We start from the raw sequence: 19844 nt of genomic DNA, 5'->3' as shown, positions 1-19844 counted from the left end.
TTTTATTTATTTTATTTATAAAAAGATACCTTACAGCTTATAATACAATAAATAGTAAATTAATAATTAAGTACGCCAATAACAAGGTACACCAATTATCAGTTCAACTTAAGTGACAAAAATAGAAAACAGTGCTTAAAGTACTTAACACTATACAAATTGGAATTGGTTATTATAATTAAATAGCAAATTTCAACCCAAAACAGGTATGTGTGTATGTGTGTGTGTGTGTGTGTGTGAATGTGTGTGTTGTGTGTGCACGATTATATTATATGTATTTATTCCAGTGCGTGTGCTAGACTAGACAGGCTCGGCAGGCGCGGCAGGCCGGCGGGCAGACGCCATGAGCGGTCGGTAGCGGCAGCATGAGCGCGCTGCTGTGCCTGGCGCTCGTCGTCGCAGCGCCCACCGTGTACTCGCAAGGTGAGCTTAAGACACTGCATGAAAATTGCACTTTACAGGGTATTTAGTAGTTGTTACATAGTAACTATGATAGTAGAGTATGTATGGTTAAATTAGGCCGGCTATAATGGAATGAGTTGGCAAATCTTCAGCAATAAAATATGCGTAAGGTTCTTTAAACACCATTTTTTTCTGGGTTCATTAATTACTATTAATATAATGTAAAAACTTCTTAGTTAATTCAGCACGGTAAAAAATTCGCTTACTTATAATTATTTATAGTGTTATTTTGCAAGTGGATAAAAATAGAAAAAAATTTCAATCCTACACATGATTTAAAGTTTCGTGTCTACACAGCACTTTTTGTAACAGCCCGGGCACGCGATTCCGTACATTTTGTAAACAGACAGATTTTCTTTGTTAAGCTCGTTCACGCGACAGCTTTCTTACCTTAAAAACTTAACATTAATAAACATACATATACATACTTTATACCACTACTTTACTGTACTTAGTACAATTTTTTAAATAAACATAATATAGAGTATTCATACTTGATTAAGTTAGAAAATTTAAAACCATATTTTATGAATAAAAAATTGCCACATTAAAAGCGCCTATTCCGCATTAACTGCCTTCCTTGCCAGTTAATCCTGTAAGGTAAGACACCCCCAGCCCCAGTTTTCGGCCGTTCACTTGTCCGACCGCAACGAGGTCACTAACTAATAACAATAATTTAAATATTATACTCTGATTAAATTCTGTTTATATTTATTGGAAAATATTGTATTTAAATGTAGTAAGGAATTTAAAGAAATCGTGATAATATTACAGTAAGCATAGACACGGGATAATATTGTACAATGAACATGAGATAATGATTTGAAATACATTCTTTTTTAACAAATCTGTAAAGGATCTTTAGTTTTCGGTTGATTGATTAGCAGTTATCCATCCTTGTAGACTTTCATTATTATAATTTGAGAAGGAAACAGTATTCACCGACTGCTGGGTACCTATAGATATAAACGAACACTGAGCATGATAAGTAGCTGCACAATTATAAAAATTGAAATTTAATTATTTCCCTGAACATTAGCTTGCAATGTAAAACATCCGCATGCATATTATTTAAAAAAATCTCAAAAAACAAAGGCGAAATAATTCTTTTGAAGCTTTTTGTACTCTTATATTTACATACATAAATGTTTAATTACAACACACATTGCAATTTTCTAGACGTCCAATTAGAGCATTATACAAAAAATCCTGCAAAAATACTGTTCCGATATTTGTACGCATATCAATAACATCGTTCCCTTGTAAGGTATATTTTTTAACCCAGGTTATTAACTCAAACATTTGAAATATAATAATATAATTTGGAAAATCCAAAAGTGCACGCCTCATAATCTTTTTTAATAAATATTTATTAATTATTAATTTTGTTTATTTAATAACAATTAAACCACATCGAATCAGACCCTGAAAAATGAAAGGGTTCTATTCCTGAGCATACTCAAGCGTAAGAGAAAAAAAAAGACTCGATTAGTAAAGTATTTCGGTCGCTATCGTGTTAACAAGAAAAAGGATCCGCACATACAGACACACGGACGTCCAAGACAGAACTTTTTTAAACTGTTTTTTAACTAGTTTAAATAACAAAAATGACATCAAAAATATCATGAACGTTAAAAATAGTGTTTTTTCTTAATATGTGTGTGTATGTATTATCTTACAAGTGCAATGTATGATACATAAAGACATTTTAAGTTTGAAAAATCAGATGTTTTGCGCGAAGTGACAATAGTACCCACCTCAACGCTTTGCTTATGAGGCGTACAATAAAAAGCGAAGGCGGGGGCTGATCACAGTTGAATGGGCAGTGGTGACCCACCGGCCACCGCATTACCATAATATGATAAATGTACCTACTTCCGCAAAACTTTTACTTGTTTTTTGTTGTTATATTGTATGTATCTATCATGTAAATATAAGTATTGGATGAGATTTGATTCTGTTCTCAGTGAAATAATCACGTACGTGTTTCATCTTCGAGGTACAGGGAAATCTTATGATGCCTCGGTTGGACATGATATATTTCTTATTATATTTTTGAACAGGGCTGAAAGCTATGCATTAATATGGGTTAATTAAATAAATTTTGAGAGATGGCTTCGTCCTGTTTCGTCATATTTTTGTCAACGTTACAGAGATAAGAGAAGCATTTTAATATTGCAAGGGCGGATCCAGCCTTAGTGCCAGGGGGGGGTCACATAGACGTGGGCAATTTTCAAAAGCTATATTTTGGTAAAAAAAAATTGGTCAAGTGCGAGTCGGATTCGCGAACCAAGAGTTCCGTACAAACATTTTTATATGTTTTAATATTAAATTTATGCTCTTTGCAATTTTTCCTTTATCTGTGCTATAAGACGTAAGTTTCTATTAAATAAAGATTAAATATCAAGATTCTGTGTTCACGGGAAGAACCCTCTAGGTTTTGATTCCTGGCAACACTTGCGAATGTTGATAAGCATGAAATGTATGTTTTTGCAATTATTCCTGTATCTGTACTATAAGATGTTGCTTTGTACCGAATTTCAAGATTCTGAGTTTACGGAAAGTACCCTGTAGGTTTTGAGTTTTGATTCCCTTGCGAATGTCGAAATTTGCGAAATTTTTCGGCATTTACGGCTGTATCTTCTGATTCGTTGACATAGAAGTTTGATTTTATTATAGCGTAAAGGATGAGTTTTTGGTATGAATATCAAGTTAATACATGTCAGTTAATACAGCGTTCATGAGTAACAGGGTTGTACCTAAGTTAAACATTTTTAAAAATATTTTTTTATATTATAATCTAAGGAAAAATTCATGCTTTTCGCAATTAGTAAGCAAAGTCGTTGTCTCTGTGCCTATGTCCCTATGTATGACTAAATCTTTAAAACTACGCAACGAATTTCGATGCAGTTTTTTTTAAAGATAGAGTGATTCAAGGGGAATAGTATATAATTTATAAGGATTTAGAGAAAGCGGGCGAAGCTAGTCTGCGTTATAAGACGTTTGATTGTACTAAATTTCATGACTCTGTGTACTCGGGAACTACCCTGTAGGTTTTGATTTCTTAGGGAGTGTCGAATTTTGCGAAAAATTTCAGCATTTAAAGCTGCATCTTTTGATTGCGTTGGCTAAAACGTTTGAATTTTTCACAGCATCAAGGGACCGTAGACCGTAGGATTTCGACATTAGCAAGGGAATCAATACCTGCGAGGAGCACCCTGTCCCGTAAACACAGTCTTGAAATTGAGTAAAAAGTATCGTGTTATAGCACAGATGTAGTAATAACTGCGAAAACCCTAATTATTTAATTAAATTAAATAAAAATATACATGCATTTAATTGATATTCACATCAAAACTCAGGTCTTTAATAACTTAAATCTGTTATTTAATTCAAATTTTATGTCAAGGCAATCTGAAGAAAAAGCATTAGAGCCGCATATTCTGTAATTCGCAACTATACTTGCAAAGGAATCATCAATCAAAACCTACAAGGTACTTCCCGTGAACACAGTCTTGAAATTTGGTTAAAAGCAACGACTTAAGCACTTACAAGCACAGATAAAGAAAAAAATCCTTTAAACAAAATTGTAAGATACAACATAACGAAAAAATATGTTTGCTCGGAGTCCTCGGTGCGCGAGTCCGACGCGCATTTGGCCGATTTTTTGTTGTAATTTGACTGTATTTTCTATTGTTCATTTAAAAAAAAATTGCTATTTTATGTCTTATCCACGAACTGGGATATTTCGATATTTGAGGTTTTGTGTGAAAAGTGTAACAGCAAAAGTTGTAGAAAAAAAATTAATTTCATACAACTTTACCATTACACTTTATTCCGCAGTTATAGATTTAAAAAAAATCGAAAAACCTGTTTTTTGTCCTTTAATTTCGACCACAGGTCGACCCTAATAAACTTTTTCTATAATTTTTGTTATATTCTCTTCCGTTACCGTTTGTAATTGATTTCATTGTTCTATATTACTTTTATGTCTCAAAATTCAATAAAAACATCATGTTGAACAGTATTAATTAATAATTTGTTAATTTAAAAAAGTTAATATTAAATTAGTGGTCCACTTAGGTCGTGGACCTAGCTCAGGGGGGGGGTCATGACCCCGTGACCCCCCCCCTGGATCCGCGCTTGTAATATTGTAAGAAGTTATATTAAAAAATGATTACATAGTACAATTTACGTTGATCTGTAAAATAACATAATTGTTAATTACTGTTAAAAACTACAAAGGTTGAAACGTGAAGTTGATATGTAACAGCAACATCCTCACGGCTCTAATTAGATTCGAAATCTGTTAATTGTTGTTTAAATAATAAACGAAGTGTATGTAATAATTACAAAAATATCGCTATTCAATTCCGCTCTGTCAATTTACGAAAATAACAAAGATCATCCGTATTTATCAGAAAAAAATGAATTAAAATAACGTGAGTGTTTCAGTGATTTATTAAAGCTTACCTAAGCGAAATATGTAGAGTCGAGTAAGATAATAAGAATAACAATAAATGTTGAACACACAAAGTTATGTTTTGAACTGTGATTCTATTATATACAAAAACGCAACTTTAAGCTGATGTGATGTATGACACTGTGAATGACACTAAGGTTACATTTAACTTGAAAGTCTATTGTTCGCTAAATTATGGCTATTAATATTGTTGGCGATTGCTATAAATGCATCCTGAACACGAAGGTCTTCACAGTTTATTTATATATGCCTAACTACTAATGTAATAAAACCAAAAGCATACGTGGTATAAGTTGGAATTGTTTCCGTGATCCCATAACCATGTAGTTTTTGTTTGATAGATCAATTCGCGATTAAAGTAGCGGATTGAGATTAGTATGTAACTATAGAAAGATATATTTCCGATGAACTTACTGGTGGTATGTTAGATTTTGTAATAAGAATCATATTAAATACAAGGAAGCAAAAACTCGGCGCAGTCAGCGAGGTCACGCTCTGATTTTCGCGGAGAAATGCCAGCGCTTGCCCTGTAGAGAAAATATGTAAGAGTTAGACATACGTATAATCGTAATCAAAATGATTTTTACTAAATTACCGGGAACTAAGTAGATAACTAATGTTTTAGAACCTAAAACAAAATACGTTGAGTAGGTAACTATTGAAACAATTTGCTAAAAATAAATGCTTACACATCGATATACATATTAAGGGCTTGGTCTAGTAGTGCAAACAAATGCATCCTGTCATCCTATATGTAAATAATACAAATGTACTAAGGGAAAGTTGCTTCACTTAATTTTTAAAAATTAAATCATTCGTATAATTTAATATTCGTAATAAGTACCAAAAATGACAATTTGAAACAATTTTCGTGAAAATTACACCGGGTGATTTTTTCTATCAGTACACAAAATTTGCGAATACTTTCTATTGATATCTTCAACTTCATGTTTATATAACTGATCAACTTTTACAAAGAAATTTGGACGAAATATAAAAAAAATAAGCTTTCCATACAAAATGCATAACTCTATACATTTTTTTCGACCTAAGTTTCTTAGTGAAAGTTGTTCAGTTTAACTAATAAAGCGGATAAACAAATTTTGTATATAATAAAAAAAATGTAATGTTTGTGTTAAAAAATTATAAAATAGAAAAATACGCAAATGAAAACAAAAGATATTTATTTCTGACTAGCTTCCGCCCGCGACTCCGTCCGCGCGGATGTCAGTCTTCGCGTCTTCTACAGATTTATTATATTATGTATAATATATGTATAGATTTATATTATGTATAATATATGTATAGATTTATATTGATAAACCTAATAAATCTTTTGCTAGCATTCTGATGCTTTATCGGTTGCACTGGATTTATCTCTTTTTTTTCAATCGCTTGAATGATATAGGATGGGTCCTTGATGGGCATCGAATGCTGAAGTCTCGAATCAATCAATTCTGACAGTAGGCAATTTATGTAAAATCTTGATAATGGTCCATCATTTTATTTTGCCTAAACGTTACATACTTTTTTATACAGGGTGTCCCACTATTGGTATACTAAGCGCGAAGGAACTTGTAGTTTTGCATACACTGATCACGTAAAAAATACTTAAACAACAAAATTACGTCAAAAATTTTTTGCTAAATTTTTCCTGAAAATCCATGTTCTCTTCTCTAGCTTCGCGCAGCCGGCATATAACGCTTCTCTTATATGAGCATTTTGTCTATGAAAACATAATCTTAAACGATAGCTCACGTGCGGGTGGCAAAGTAGTGCGGGTTGCTTGTTATGGGTGTACACATAGATTTTAAGAATTCATCTATTTGAAAATAAAATGCGTCTGGAATTTTATAAGTATTTTTTACGTACTCAGCGTATGCAAAACTATAACCTCCTTTGAGCTTAGTATACCAACAGTGGGACACCCTGTATATTCTATTTTTAACGAATGATTCACTCCAGTCCAAACAGCAAATGAGCAGACTTCTGCTTCTGCAACGTTTAGTTGTCCCTGAATTTGGAAAAAATAGTCATGATTCTTATCTATGACAAAAGTGTTATTTTTTGCATTGTATTTCAAATATTATTTTTTTTATTTTTAACCGCATCTTCCGCATTCATGTCTTTTGCCGGAATTAGACATTTAACTTCTACTAGTCCCATTTTCCCTTTTTGATATGGGAGTGTATAAAGTAAATTTTTTAGATATTTCTCGTTATACTTTTAAAAAGTTATTATTGTCATTTTGCTCATTAGGTAAAGTAATTTCGATATCAGTTTTAAGTTTTTTGATACCTGCAATAAAAACGTCATAATCGCCTGCACATACTTATCGATTACACCCTGTATACAATCCACCATCCACATTCATAATGTTTTCCTGTCCTCCTCTCCTTTACGCTGTTCACCGATACATTTTAAATGAGTAAATCTGCTACTACTGAAGGATGTTTCATTGTGATCAGCAAATTTTCACCACTGTTGTCGATTATTTGTTTTTCATTTTTAATCAGCAATTGGGAATCATCAGTTTTGTTTTTTGCAGATTGGTGATGTACCCTAACAATACGTCGAAAAGGGAAAGCATCAACGAATTATCGTTTTCGTCCTCTTTTTTTATTCTTCGCGTCTCTGTTACTTCTGTTTGTTTAGTTCTCAACACCCACTGAATTTTCTATGTTATTGTGATCTTCCATTACATCTGAGTTTTGATGATGTGATGATAATCCATTCGTTTTAATATTGGTACTTAGAGTTGGTAGACTAAACTAGAAATGGCGGACTAAATTTGTCAGCGCGTCTGTAAGATCAGAATATAAAACCAACATCCTGTATTTAAGTTACAAAATTAATAATCAAACAACATGCCGCTACGTTGAAAATGACTAGAAGAAAAAATTAAAAAACCTCGGATCAATTTTGGAGTAAACAAATCATTTTCCCCGTATGGGGATTTCCTCGCATGAACTTGGGAAGTTCAAGTTCTCAATACAAGTTTATATTATATTTCGTATTTCTCAAACGAAAAATAAACATTTTTGGAACTTCAAAAAAATTATATTATAAGAAAATTTATGAGCTTACTTTAGTTTTAAAGAAATATACATCCCTTTACTGACACCCCGTAAAATAAAGAAATTGTTGCCAAAAAATTGTTACCTTTGCAATCTATTTGGTTTCATTAACTTTATGTTCGAAGATAATTTTTTTTCTAGTATGTAGTTACACGCGTATTTTTTTCGTTTATTTTCCATATCGAAATCAAATGTTTAAAAATACGAATATTTGCACAAAACTAAGATAAAAATAATCAATTAACAAAAATATTAAATTTAATGAAGTAGAGCAACTTTCACTTCGGTATGAAGGAAAATCGAGCGTAGAGCACACGTCAGAACGCTCCGGCCCAAGGAGCGCGACTAAAGAAATTCGCTAGGATTTTTCCTAATTATTTTAAATATTTTTTTAATATTTAAAGAATTATCAAAATTCAAAAAAAAATTTTTTTAAAGGATTAATACTCATTGCTCTTCAACCAACTCGAATAAATTAATGGAAAAAATAAGTTTTAGCAGTATTTATCAATAGATTTTGTAAGGCAAAAAATGGGAAATTTAATGAATTTATAACGTTCTAATTAAGAAAATCATAAGTTTTTCGGCAATTGTATTCAGCAGTTTTTAATAACGACTATATAAGGATAATAATGTGCTGATCAGATTGTGTAAATTGTAATCGGTTGCAACGTAGTGAGTGCACAAACTTAGCTCGAAATGTCTTTGGGGGAAAGAGACTTATCTTGAAGGCCTGATTAAGGTAACATAAAGTAACTTTACAAATGTGAAAAAATTCACGCGCATTGCGTATATAACACTAATTGATAAACAAGAAAAAAAAAATTCAGTTTATCATTTCATTAGCCGGGAAAAAATTGTCAAATAACTTGTTGAAAACGCAATTTTGCTAGACTGCAGCCTTAAGTTCTTAATCGTTAAAATTGAAAAACAATTGCAGTAATAGCATTTTGACGGATTAATAAAAGACGATTACACCAAGATCCGTAATGACTGCTGTTAAAATGATTAGTGGCGTAATATTCTTTTTAATCAGACATCCGTGCCGCAACCCGTAACACTCTGTTTGGTGCGTTACAACACCAACACATCTGTTGCATCTAGATGACTAGATGGATGCATTTTTCTAGCTACTAGCTTATTTTCATGCTTATGAAATATCAAGTTTTCATCTATCTAATATCTAATATATATTATAAAGACGAAAGTTTGTAAGGATGTATGGATGTATGGATGTTTGTTACTCTTTCACGTAAAAACTACTGAACCGATTACAATGAAATTTAGCACACATATAGACTATAACTTGGATTAACACGTAGGATAATTTTTATCTCGGAAATCCCACGGGAACGGGAATTATGCGGGTTTTCCTTTGCAAACGCGAGCGAAGCCGCGGGCGGAAATCAAGTTTTGTGATAATTAACAATTATTAAAAACTTATAAGTAAAATAATAAACCAGTTATGTAGTATGTGAATTGTTAAAAAATAAAATTGGTAACTTAAAACTAGAATGCCTTATAATAAAATCTCTTCCATGTGAGGTTTAAAAATAAATGTACTGACTTGGAGAAAACTATATCTACGCTCTACGTAATACAATATTCTGATAATTACTAATTACTATAATTATTCTCATTCAATTACAGTTTCGTAACATCTTATTTATAATACGCATCTTATAAAATTTTACTTTCAAAAAATAAATACACTTTTTTGTTATTTAGAAGAACCCTAAGAAATAAATTGACAAAATCCGTTACGAATTTATCAAAGTGTAAACAACCTTATAATTATGAGGATACAGTATCTATTTACATTGTTATATAGAGTGCTGTAGGAGGTGCGCGGAAGCACGCATCACCGCGGACGACCCTACTGACCACTCGCCACTTACCTACCTGTTGCCTTTGGCCAGTAGTTATTTCTTGTAATAGATAATAGGGAATTTTTGTTGTATGATTTAATCACTAGTTTCATACGAATCAAAATATTATGAAGATCGTTAAAATTAGATGTTTCAAACAACGTAGCATTTTACAAAATAACGTATCTACTCATCATACTCTATGTTTATGCATTTGATTGGAAATTACGATTTGAAGACGGATCTTTCTCAAAAACAATCACATTTCTATTGAAACCCAATAATTTATTTTTTGTTCACTAATCAGTTCGTGAGAGGTTGGCCTTGGCGATATAAATTACACAGTAACTTTCAACGAAATTGGTCAATATATTGTACAATCACGATGAGTAAGAGCTTTTATATTATTTTGATGAAATGGATCGGAAGTGCCAATGTAACGGATCATGAAAGGCTTGTTAAATTATAATATCAGTAATGGAAATAATGAAAGTACATAAGTATAGTGCTGTCGAATTAGAATCGACGACTAATGTTGAAATTCATTATGTTATGCATGGGGTGGGGGTGTGAATTCGGAAATCGGATTGGGACGATTTGACTAAACATCCGATTTTGATTCAATACCTATGTAATTTATAATTTGTATTTACATAATATTATAAAGCAATATAAAACTTTTTGAAATGTATGAGTTTGAGTTTGAAAAAACTGTAATTTTACAGGTTAGCATTTTTTAGGCATATCTACTGTATAGGGTTAATTACTAGATATCTTCTAGATATAATTTAAATTTAGGTAAAATGTATTTAATATCTGTTTTAAATAAATAAATCCTCAAAATACATCGCCTCCCTCAAAGTCGTTTAAAAATCAATTAACGATACGTTAGGTAAGCTAAAGATTTTACTCAAAGTAAAAAGTTGAGTGGGTAAATAAATTCTTCCGCCATTTTGAATTCGAAATGCAACGGAAGTGACGCGGGGGATTTATTGCGATACCGACTTCCGGTTCACTTCCCCTGCTTGTTTCTACGCACCTGCCATGAAAATGTTTCTATTTAAACCACAGTTATTTTACTTTAGATATTTTCACTTGCCAGATGGTAGGTACATTAGACTAAATATTTCGATATTAAATAGGTATCATTTTTATGTCAAAGTACTTAACTATAATTTTCTTAAAGCAACAATTATAAGAAAATAAGGGCAACATTAAAGCAAAGAAATTGCAATTTTCCTAGCTGACGAGGACCCAAGACTCGAGCCGCCCCTCGCGGCCATAGCGCTCTCTATCCGTTCCAGACGTAAGTAGGCACAGACTCACAAAACACGGAGTGCACGAGCTTAGAGGAACTCATTGTAGTGAAATATTTTGAAAGCACAGATATTATGAAAGACACGTATACCCATAAAATAGATGTAGAGGCTTCCCGTTCATTACAATATAAATACTTAAATAGGTACTTACCTACTCACTTATGTAAATATTATTATTCGTTATAATACAATTATAATATAAACGATGGATAAAAAAGTATATTTTAACGTTAAAGAGTTTCTGAATTCGTTCATTATTTTCCATAAAATAAAATAACAGTGAACAATACTTGAATTAAAACAAATAGTATACAAATAACGGCGCTCTACCCGGCTACATAGAGCATGGAACATTAATTATTATTATTTAAATATCAGATGAATACCATAATAGTAAATTATTAATTAATATTAATAAATTAAATATTATACACGATAATTGTTCCTATAAGATTACCTTTTAATTTCGTATTTCACAGTAAACTATAGGTACTATTATTATCATTGAACCATGAATGCATGAAATTTTTAAGCAAATTGCAATTCTTAGAAAGTAGAAAATTTACAAAAAATGTTCAATTTACTGTTTCATAATGCGGATCTTAAGTAAGTTGGAATTTTTTGCGATTCATCATATAATTTCATAATTCACCTGACAGATTTAAAATACTACGGTGTAATACGAAGTAAAATACAACGAATAAAATTAGAAATTTATTTTTAAATTGATGAAAATAAATCACAATATGCTAAATGTGCATTACAACATATTATTTTAATGATTATAATACAGATTATTTATAATAACTTTATAACAACGTTACAACAATCAGGTTGGATTAAAATGTTGTTCAAGTTTTTACAGACAATTGCATTAGGTAAATTATATAATCGAGTCACGCTACGCCAAATAAATGCAGGCTAGTTCTCATCACCTCAGAGGCACATTCAGAGGTCAGCCACAATCATAGAGCACGGGAAAGCTATGAAAGCACAATACCTACTCCATTCCACATCCATTATCTATATTTTACGCTCGTTCACGCTCCAATTTGATTTAATAAGCGTATCACATTTGTAATTTAAATCTAATTTCAGCGGTAAATTATTGGGTAAAAGAAAGGCTTAAAGTACAATCTGATTAATAATATCAAAGGCTAGGTACTGCTTAAATCATTTTTTATAGATCATATATCAATTTCATGTTGCTACTGCACAAAAAATGTATACTTCGCGTAGGTATTTCGTTTAGTTTATAGAATGTGTGTGAGCAAATAATACTAAATAGGAAATTAGGTATAATAGGTCTAGACTTTGATAGCATTGCAAGCATATTGCAAGGCTGTATACTCCATCGATCATTGATAAACGGTTTCGTTTTCATCGACAACACAATATAGCACATGCGAGCCGAATTTCTCGCTCGACCACAATAATTATTAGTCTCACGTAGTTTTTGCACGATTATCATTTTCACGCTCCAGATCCGAGCACGCACGCTAAATCGGCATTAATTCGTCACAGCGACACATTACAATTAATTATAATGTACGATGGTAGGTTTATTGTCTGAAATTGCACTCATTGAGATCAGAGATTTCGTGTTAATGTACAGAGATTTGTTTCAACAAAAACATTATAAATGAGTCAATAGAAGAAATTCCATAAACTATTTTTGAAGTGAAAACTTCTTTAGCGGCGTTGGGTATTAAATCTTATGGTGGCAGTACACATGGGGCCAACGTGTTGGGCCAACGGGTTGGGCCAACGTGTAGAGAGCTACTTGGCGGTATGTTGGCTTCATTAGCCTAGTTGGCGCCAATATTGGCAGGCCAACCGAATGTTGTCGGTTTTTTGTGCACACATCAAAGGATCTTGGCGCGCTCCGCAAACAGCGTTCACACGTTGGTGTCTTGTTCAGTTTGTTGTTACGCGTCAGCGGAGACAGTATCGTTGCGCGTCAATTGAAATTTACGTTTAACCATGTTCCGATAGCGATGGAGGCCCGAGGCGCCGATGTGGACAAGCAATGAGGTTTTACAATTCGTAGAATTGTATCGACATGAAGAATAATTTGGAATCCACGGCATGAACTACACAAAAATAAAAACCAATCTCAATAAATTCGATGTTTTATTTTCTATTTATTATATTATTCTAGATGTTTTTCTTATCTCACTTTCATACAATGCGATAAAAAAATGAATATATTTATAAAATGAGTAAAATAGTATTAAAAAGTTACTTGTTCTTAAAAATTAAATAACAATATACAATGAGCAAGGTTTTGATCAAATTGTGCTTTATTACATAAATAATATTATAATTTAATATAATAATATTATATATAATCTTGAAAGTTTCGTTTAATAGGTAATTAAAATTAAATTAAGTGTAAAATGTACACATTTTGAACATTTGAAAAAATCTAAACATAATAATGTTTTATTTATACAGAAATAAAAAAAAGGACAATAGAGATTGGAAAATGGTATCATCGCAGACGGCAGAGTACACTCATTGTTATTGATGCACATGTACGTAATAATTAAACGCACTGTATAAATAAATTGCCGCGGCTGCAAGAACTTCTACGGACTACGTCCATCCTTGAAGCGCCAATGCAGAATGATCAGTACACCAATGTGTGAACAGGATCCTTCATTTTTTCCCAACACGTTGGCCCAACGCCTTGGCCCAATGTGTACTGCCGCTATTAAACTCGCGTCAGGACACGTGGCCTGATCGAAAAAGCGTAAGACGGATTTTTTTAGCCCTTATATTCCATGCGTAAGACGGATACCATTCCAAAATATCAAACATGCTGAACGTTAATAATCAAGTTTTCACTTCTGCCGGCACTCCCGGAGTGCAACCCGTCTTTTTTTTATATTATGTAGTGTAAATTACCTCACTCCATTTGTTAAATATTCTTCATTTATTAGATAGGAATCGACATTATATGAAAAGTTGTTATTTATTAAAGTATTATTTGATGAGGTTATATTTCCGCTGAAATGAATTATTCATTGATTATAGTTTTTAATCGATTAACCCAAATCAGAGCTGTCTAACCCCGGCCATTGATGGCATATCGGTGACCTGCTTACGTAAAGTGCTGACTATCCGTGCAATTAGCTATTATTTCCCGCTTTTGTTTTTAAAATGTCACAATCTAAAAACAGAAGTATTTCAGAAATATGCAAACACCAAAATGTATCGTTTTGAACTTCTTTTTTACGAGGGAAACCTTTTTCTCTGTAGGTATAATAATGGAGCAAATCTTGAAATATCGTTCTTTGTAGAGTTAATGATAATCGAATTGAGAGTTTAAGATAATTTAAAAATTTTCAGCAATCCAAGACAGCCGGTGCTACTTGATGAATGGCGGCGCTGTCGAGAGCTTCTTCATTAGCGAGGACACGCCTGTGGGCAGTATTATTGGTAAGTCCTTTTTTGTGAAAATAATTTTCAATATGTTATGGAGTGAGGCTCGTGTATAACTAGAATATTTTTAGGCACGCTAAGCGTGAACGGCGACCCATCCTCCACGGGCGACATATCTCTGTCGCTACAAGAGCGCGGCGCGGCGGTGGGCATCGCGGCGGGCTCCAAGAACCTCACGCTGCTGCGCGCGCTCGACCGCGAGGAGCGGCTCGGGCCCGCCAGCGTGTACGTCAACGTGCGCTGCGACCGCCGCCGCACCGCCGACCCGGTGCGTACATCACTAGTGTTTTTGTGTAATATAAGGTCTTGTAACACCACTGGTGTTGCTAGTGTTAATGGTCGGGGGTGACTACTTAACGTTAAATGAGTTCCTTTTTTGATTTTTCTGACATAAATATGTCGGAGAATTTAAATAACTCTCCATAATTAATTATAATTAGGTAACTAGATATGTGAAATAATATTAAATAATGACTCAGTGCGCACACCTTGCGCGGTCGATGGTAGTACCGAGACTATATCATCGAGCTACTGACTCAAGGAATATAAACCATAGCATGGCCCGTAAACCCATGCATTTCATATCAATTCAATATCGACATTATGTTGTACATCATAGAGAACATTATTATAGGAAGGTATAGCCACAAAACAACTACTCTGTTATGATTCTCTCACAAATAAATTGTTAATTTTTAACACGCTTAACCCTTCATCTGTATGTTTGTATGTGACCGATTCTGTTAGATTCAAATAACGTACTTGAAACAGACAAATAACATAAAGAATAATTTCATGATAATTAAAGCGCATTTTTTAGTTCTTTAAACATTTATTTTAGGTGATATTAGAAAGTTGATCAGGGATGTTTGATAAAAATTTAACCAATTTCACTTTTTTCGTAAACTGATATATTTTTTATTTAAATTGGAAAAAGAACACTGTGCAACTGTTGCGGGTAGTTACAAAAGTAACTTTTGAAACTACCCGCAACATACTTGCTGACCGCTGCTTCTATAATAATGAGCAAAATATTATTTTAGAGCTTCGTGATCCCCGTATCAGTGCGCGTGTGGGACGTGAACGACAACCCGCCGGCGTGGCAGGGCGCGCCGTACGCCGCGCGCGTGGCGGAGAGCGCGGCGCGCGGCGCCCGCGTGGCGCTCGCGCGGGCCAGCGACCCCGACCAGCCGGGCCCGCACGCCACTGTGCACTACGAGCTCATGGGGCCCGCTAAGGTGAGTCATACTGACTTATTGCCCCCAGCTGGCAGGGCGCGCCGTACGCCAGGTTATTATAATATTATCTAATTATTTTATCTGAAAATTATAATTTCCATATTCGGGCACATCACGGTGATTTATAAAACAGAACTGTATAAAATCCATTTTTATTTCCTTTTTGTAATCTCCCAATTTTTCCGACTTCCAGGAGTACATCGACTTCGCGAACGAGCTAGACGGCACCATAATCATCAAGAAGCCCCTCGACTACGAGAAGTTCCACAACCTGACCGCCACGCTCCGCGCAAGAGACGGCGGAACTCCGCCCAAGTCAGCCGATACAACACTACATGTGGAGGTGTTGGATGCTGATGATCAGAACCCGGCGTTTACTCACCCGCACTATGTGGCGGTGCTGGGGGATGATGTGGAACCGGTGAGTTGACTGGATTATAGTTGATAATGTTGGTCCTATACAGTCAGACAGTATGCCATACGATATCTAGAAAAACTGAAAAAATACTAAATGTATCAAAAACAATCTTTGCTGTTAAATGTTTGAAATGGAGAGGATTTTTGAAAATATGTAATTATGTTTGCTTTCCATAATAAAATTGAGTTAAGTAGCTTATAGCATTTTTAATAACCATGTACATAACACCTACGCCCTTCAAATAAATCCCTTACACGTACATCGTAAAATGTAAAAGAAGGCAAACATTCCGATTGACAAATAATACATTACAAGGCTAAAAAAGTGGTCCTATAGCAATATCTATATTCGAAGAATGTAAAAGGTCTAATGGATGATCCATTAGACTTCACAATAACTTTTCACCAAATACCAATCCCAGGGCACAGAACTAGAGACCTCCCCCGGGCCAATCTCCGCGCAGGACCAGGACCGCGGCATCAACGCGCCGCTCGTGTACTCGCTCAGCACCCCGGCGGTGCCTGTGCGGGTCGACAGAGAGACGGGCAAGATATTCCTGTCTAACGACTCGCTGGATGCTCTGCCGCTTACTGTTGTTGTTAAGGTGAAATATTTTTATATGTATAACTTTATTTATTTTTAGAGTAACTAAATTATATTAAATATTTATTTAATATTTATGCTTTATTACTCTAGAATCGAACGGCCAAATACTTATATTAATTTAGTTATTTATTTCATTAACCATCATTGAAAGGTGGTGACTTTTTAGATGCAGGTGTATGTAGAAAAAAGTGCGTATTGCAATTGTAAGTCGTCCTTATCACGTTCCAGGCGACGCAGATAGACAACAGCGACCGCTACGCACTCGCCACGGTGTCGATCCGGCGGCGCGCGCCCCGCACCGCGCCCACCGCACTCACTGCGGCGGCCGCACCGCCCACCACACCCGCTGCGGCGGGCAGTACGCGCGGCGTGCGGTTCACGCGCGGCGAGTACAGCGCGCGCGTGGCGGAGGACGCGCCGCCCGGCACGCTCGTGCTCACGCTCACCACCACGCCGCACACGCAGGTTACTGACACATTCAATGAAATATAATAAAAAAAGCCTTTTATTTCTTACTAGCTTTCCGCCGGCGGCTCCGCCCGCGGTTTCAAAGAAAAACTCGCATAGTTCCCGTTCCCGTGGAATTTCCGGGATAAAACCTATCCTATATTATTCATGGATAATGTAGCTTTCGAATGGTGAGAGAATTTTTTAAATCGGTCCAGTAGTTTATGAGCCTATTCATTACAATCAAACAAACAAACAAACAAAGTTTTCCTCTTTATAATATTAGTGTAGACAAATAAATACAAAAATAATAGATTTTAAATTTATATAAACTAGAACTTATAATTTATTACAATTTTTAACTAACTCACATACATAACATTGTCTATTGTAAGAACCGCTCATTTGCGAGGCCTCGATAATGACACATTAGATGAACATAAATTACTACTATTCTTTTACCATTAATGTTTTATATTTTTATAACTATGTGTACATTCCAGGCGCCGCTGCAGTTCTACGTGTCGGAGCGGTCGTTCCTGCAGCAGTTCGCGATCAACGCAGCGGGCGAGCTGCTGCTGCGCGCTGCGTTGGACTACGAGACCGCGCCGCACTACCGCTACCGTGTTATGGTCACCGACGGACACACTGTATGTACACTGCAGCGAGCTGCTGCTGTGTGTAGTTCAAATGATAACAAAAACAAGACGAACGTACACGACAAAATTAGTCTTAAGTTATCCATATTCAATCCACATAGACCCTGATATCATTGAAAAAGAGCAAAAAGTAACCATCTAGCAATCAGTACTTAACCAACGTTTTGTAATCTGTATTTAAATGTAACGAGGCTTAGACGTAGGAATCGTTGTTTTAGTCAATATGTTTTACGCGAAAAGCACGCTGCTGTTCCGTGAAGCTCTACATTTTGATTAAAATTGCATTAAGTGACGCACAATTTCCCGCCACCCGCGGGCCCTTAACTGTCACTGATTTTCAGAAATCAAGTTTTGCTATTTACAAAAATTTTTGGCCCACCCTGTATTATAATCAACACTCAATAACCAGTATTCCAACCATTTAACCCAGCACAAATCCTTAGAACGACACAGCATCCCTGAACATAACCGTGGACAACGTGAACGAGTGGGAGCCGCGGTTCCGCTTCCCGCTCTACGAGTTCCGCGCGGACCTGGACCAAGTCAGCAGTGATGAGGAACTGGTTCCCGTGGGACAGCTCGACGTGTACGATGGGGACACCAATGATAATGTCACCGTCACGCTTAGGGGACTGCATGCTGAGTGAGTTGTTGACACTTTCGGTTTATAGTATGAAACTGGTTTTACTAAGTATAATAATAGTCCGTGTTAGGATGCAGAATTTACGTAACTTATAAAAATATTGTATTATTTTTATAATCAATACAATTAGGCTAACATTAAACATCAGTATTGGTTGAAAAAATGGGGAAAAGTGATAATGTAAAACGATCACAATATCGTCAATGTAGTATTGTGAATGAAAATGTATTTGGTAATATGACTGACATAGGTCATACTCACAAAAGGTTATTGCTTTTGTGTAAATTTTTATTTGTTGTATTTTTAAGCTTATGTACCAATATTTAATACTGGAATTTGTTGTTTTTACCAACAGTAAATAATATTAAAAAAAATCTAGATGATACGTACCTATGCATTTTTTGACAAACTGCATAGAACAAAAATAGATTCACGCTCAAACTTACACATTGATCAAAATTGATTCGTACATTATTATTGGAATACCGCTTTTCAAATAAAATATGAAATTAAATGTGATTTAGGCTATTCGAGGTGGGTCCGGGCGGGTCGGTATCAGTGCGTGCGGCGGCGCGGCGCCTCAACACCAGCGCGGTACATCTCGTCGCCACCGCGCTCGACTCCGGGGCACCGCCGCGACAGGTGACAATACATAATACATAGTGCACACAATATTATACCACTGCACTACTACGCTAACTGACACATAATTTAAACTATACAATATATGTCGGAGAATTTAAATAACTCTCCATAATTAATTATAATTAGGTAGGTATGTGAAATAATATTAAATAATGACTCAGTGCGCACATCTTGCGCGGTCGATGGTAATACCGAGACTATCCCACCGAACTACTGACTCAAGGAACTACGGACCATAGCATGGCCCGTAAGCCCATGCATTTCATATCAATTCAATATCGACATTATATTATTGTACACCATAGAGTACATTTTAATAGGAAGGTATAGCCACATAACAACTACTCTGTTGTAATTCTCTCACACATAAATATAAAACTACACTACTGCACTGCTTTACTCTAATCACTGCATTTATTCCACACAGAGCACATTATGTACACTATAAGGAATATTACGAAAAAGAAAAAAATGAAAATATATAACTAGTTAGACATTCAACAAACGCAATGTATTCCTACAAACTACTTTG

General features: G+C 34.8%; 1 protein-coding gene across 2 annotated transcripts in view; it reads left to right on the top strand.

Moving 5' to 3' along the window:
- The window catches only part of Cad96Cb (protocadherin Fat 4-like Cad96Ca), a 34479-nt gene that overhangs the window by 9903 nt on the left and 4732 nt on the right, over positions 1-19844 (top strand). The window contains exons 2-12 of one of the 2 annotated variants that reach the window (XM_089714879.1): positions 288-423; positions 11134-11196; positions 14564-14653; positions 14728-14924; positions 15700-15894; positions 16088-16315; positions 16734-16916; positions 17147-17383; positions 17869-18015; positions 18468-18667; positions 19192-19309. In XM_089714879.1, the coding sequence (XP_089571005.1) occupies positions 366-423; positions 11134-11196; positions 14564-14653; positions 14728-14924; positions 15700-15894; positions 16088-16315; positions 16734-16916; positions 17147-17383; positions 17869-18015; positions 18468-18667; positions 19192-19309 (1716 nt within the window). In that variant the 5' untranslated portion in view covers positions 288-365. The remainder of the gene's footprint in view (positions 1-287; positions 424-11133; positions 11197-14563; positions 14654-14727; positions 14925-15699; positions 15895-16087; positions 16316-16733; positions 16917-17146; positions 17384-17868; positions 18016-18467; positions 18668-19191; positions 19310-19844) is intronic. The other variant, XM_089714880.1, reaches the window with a different exon arrangement.

This window comes from Colias philodice, chromosome 3 (genome assembly GCF_061535455.1).
Source record: "Colias philodice isolate Cphi_HAF_F1 chromosome 3, ilColPhil1 Martin Lab GWU primary, whole genome shotgun sequence".
NCBI lineage: Eukaryota > Metazoa > Arthropoda > Insecta > Lepidoptera > Pieridae > Colias > Colias philodice.
This window is presented reverse-complemented; position numbering and strand designations above follow the sequence as displayed.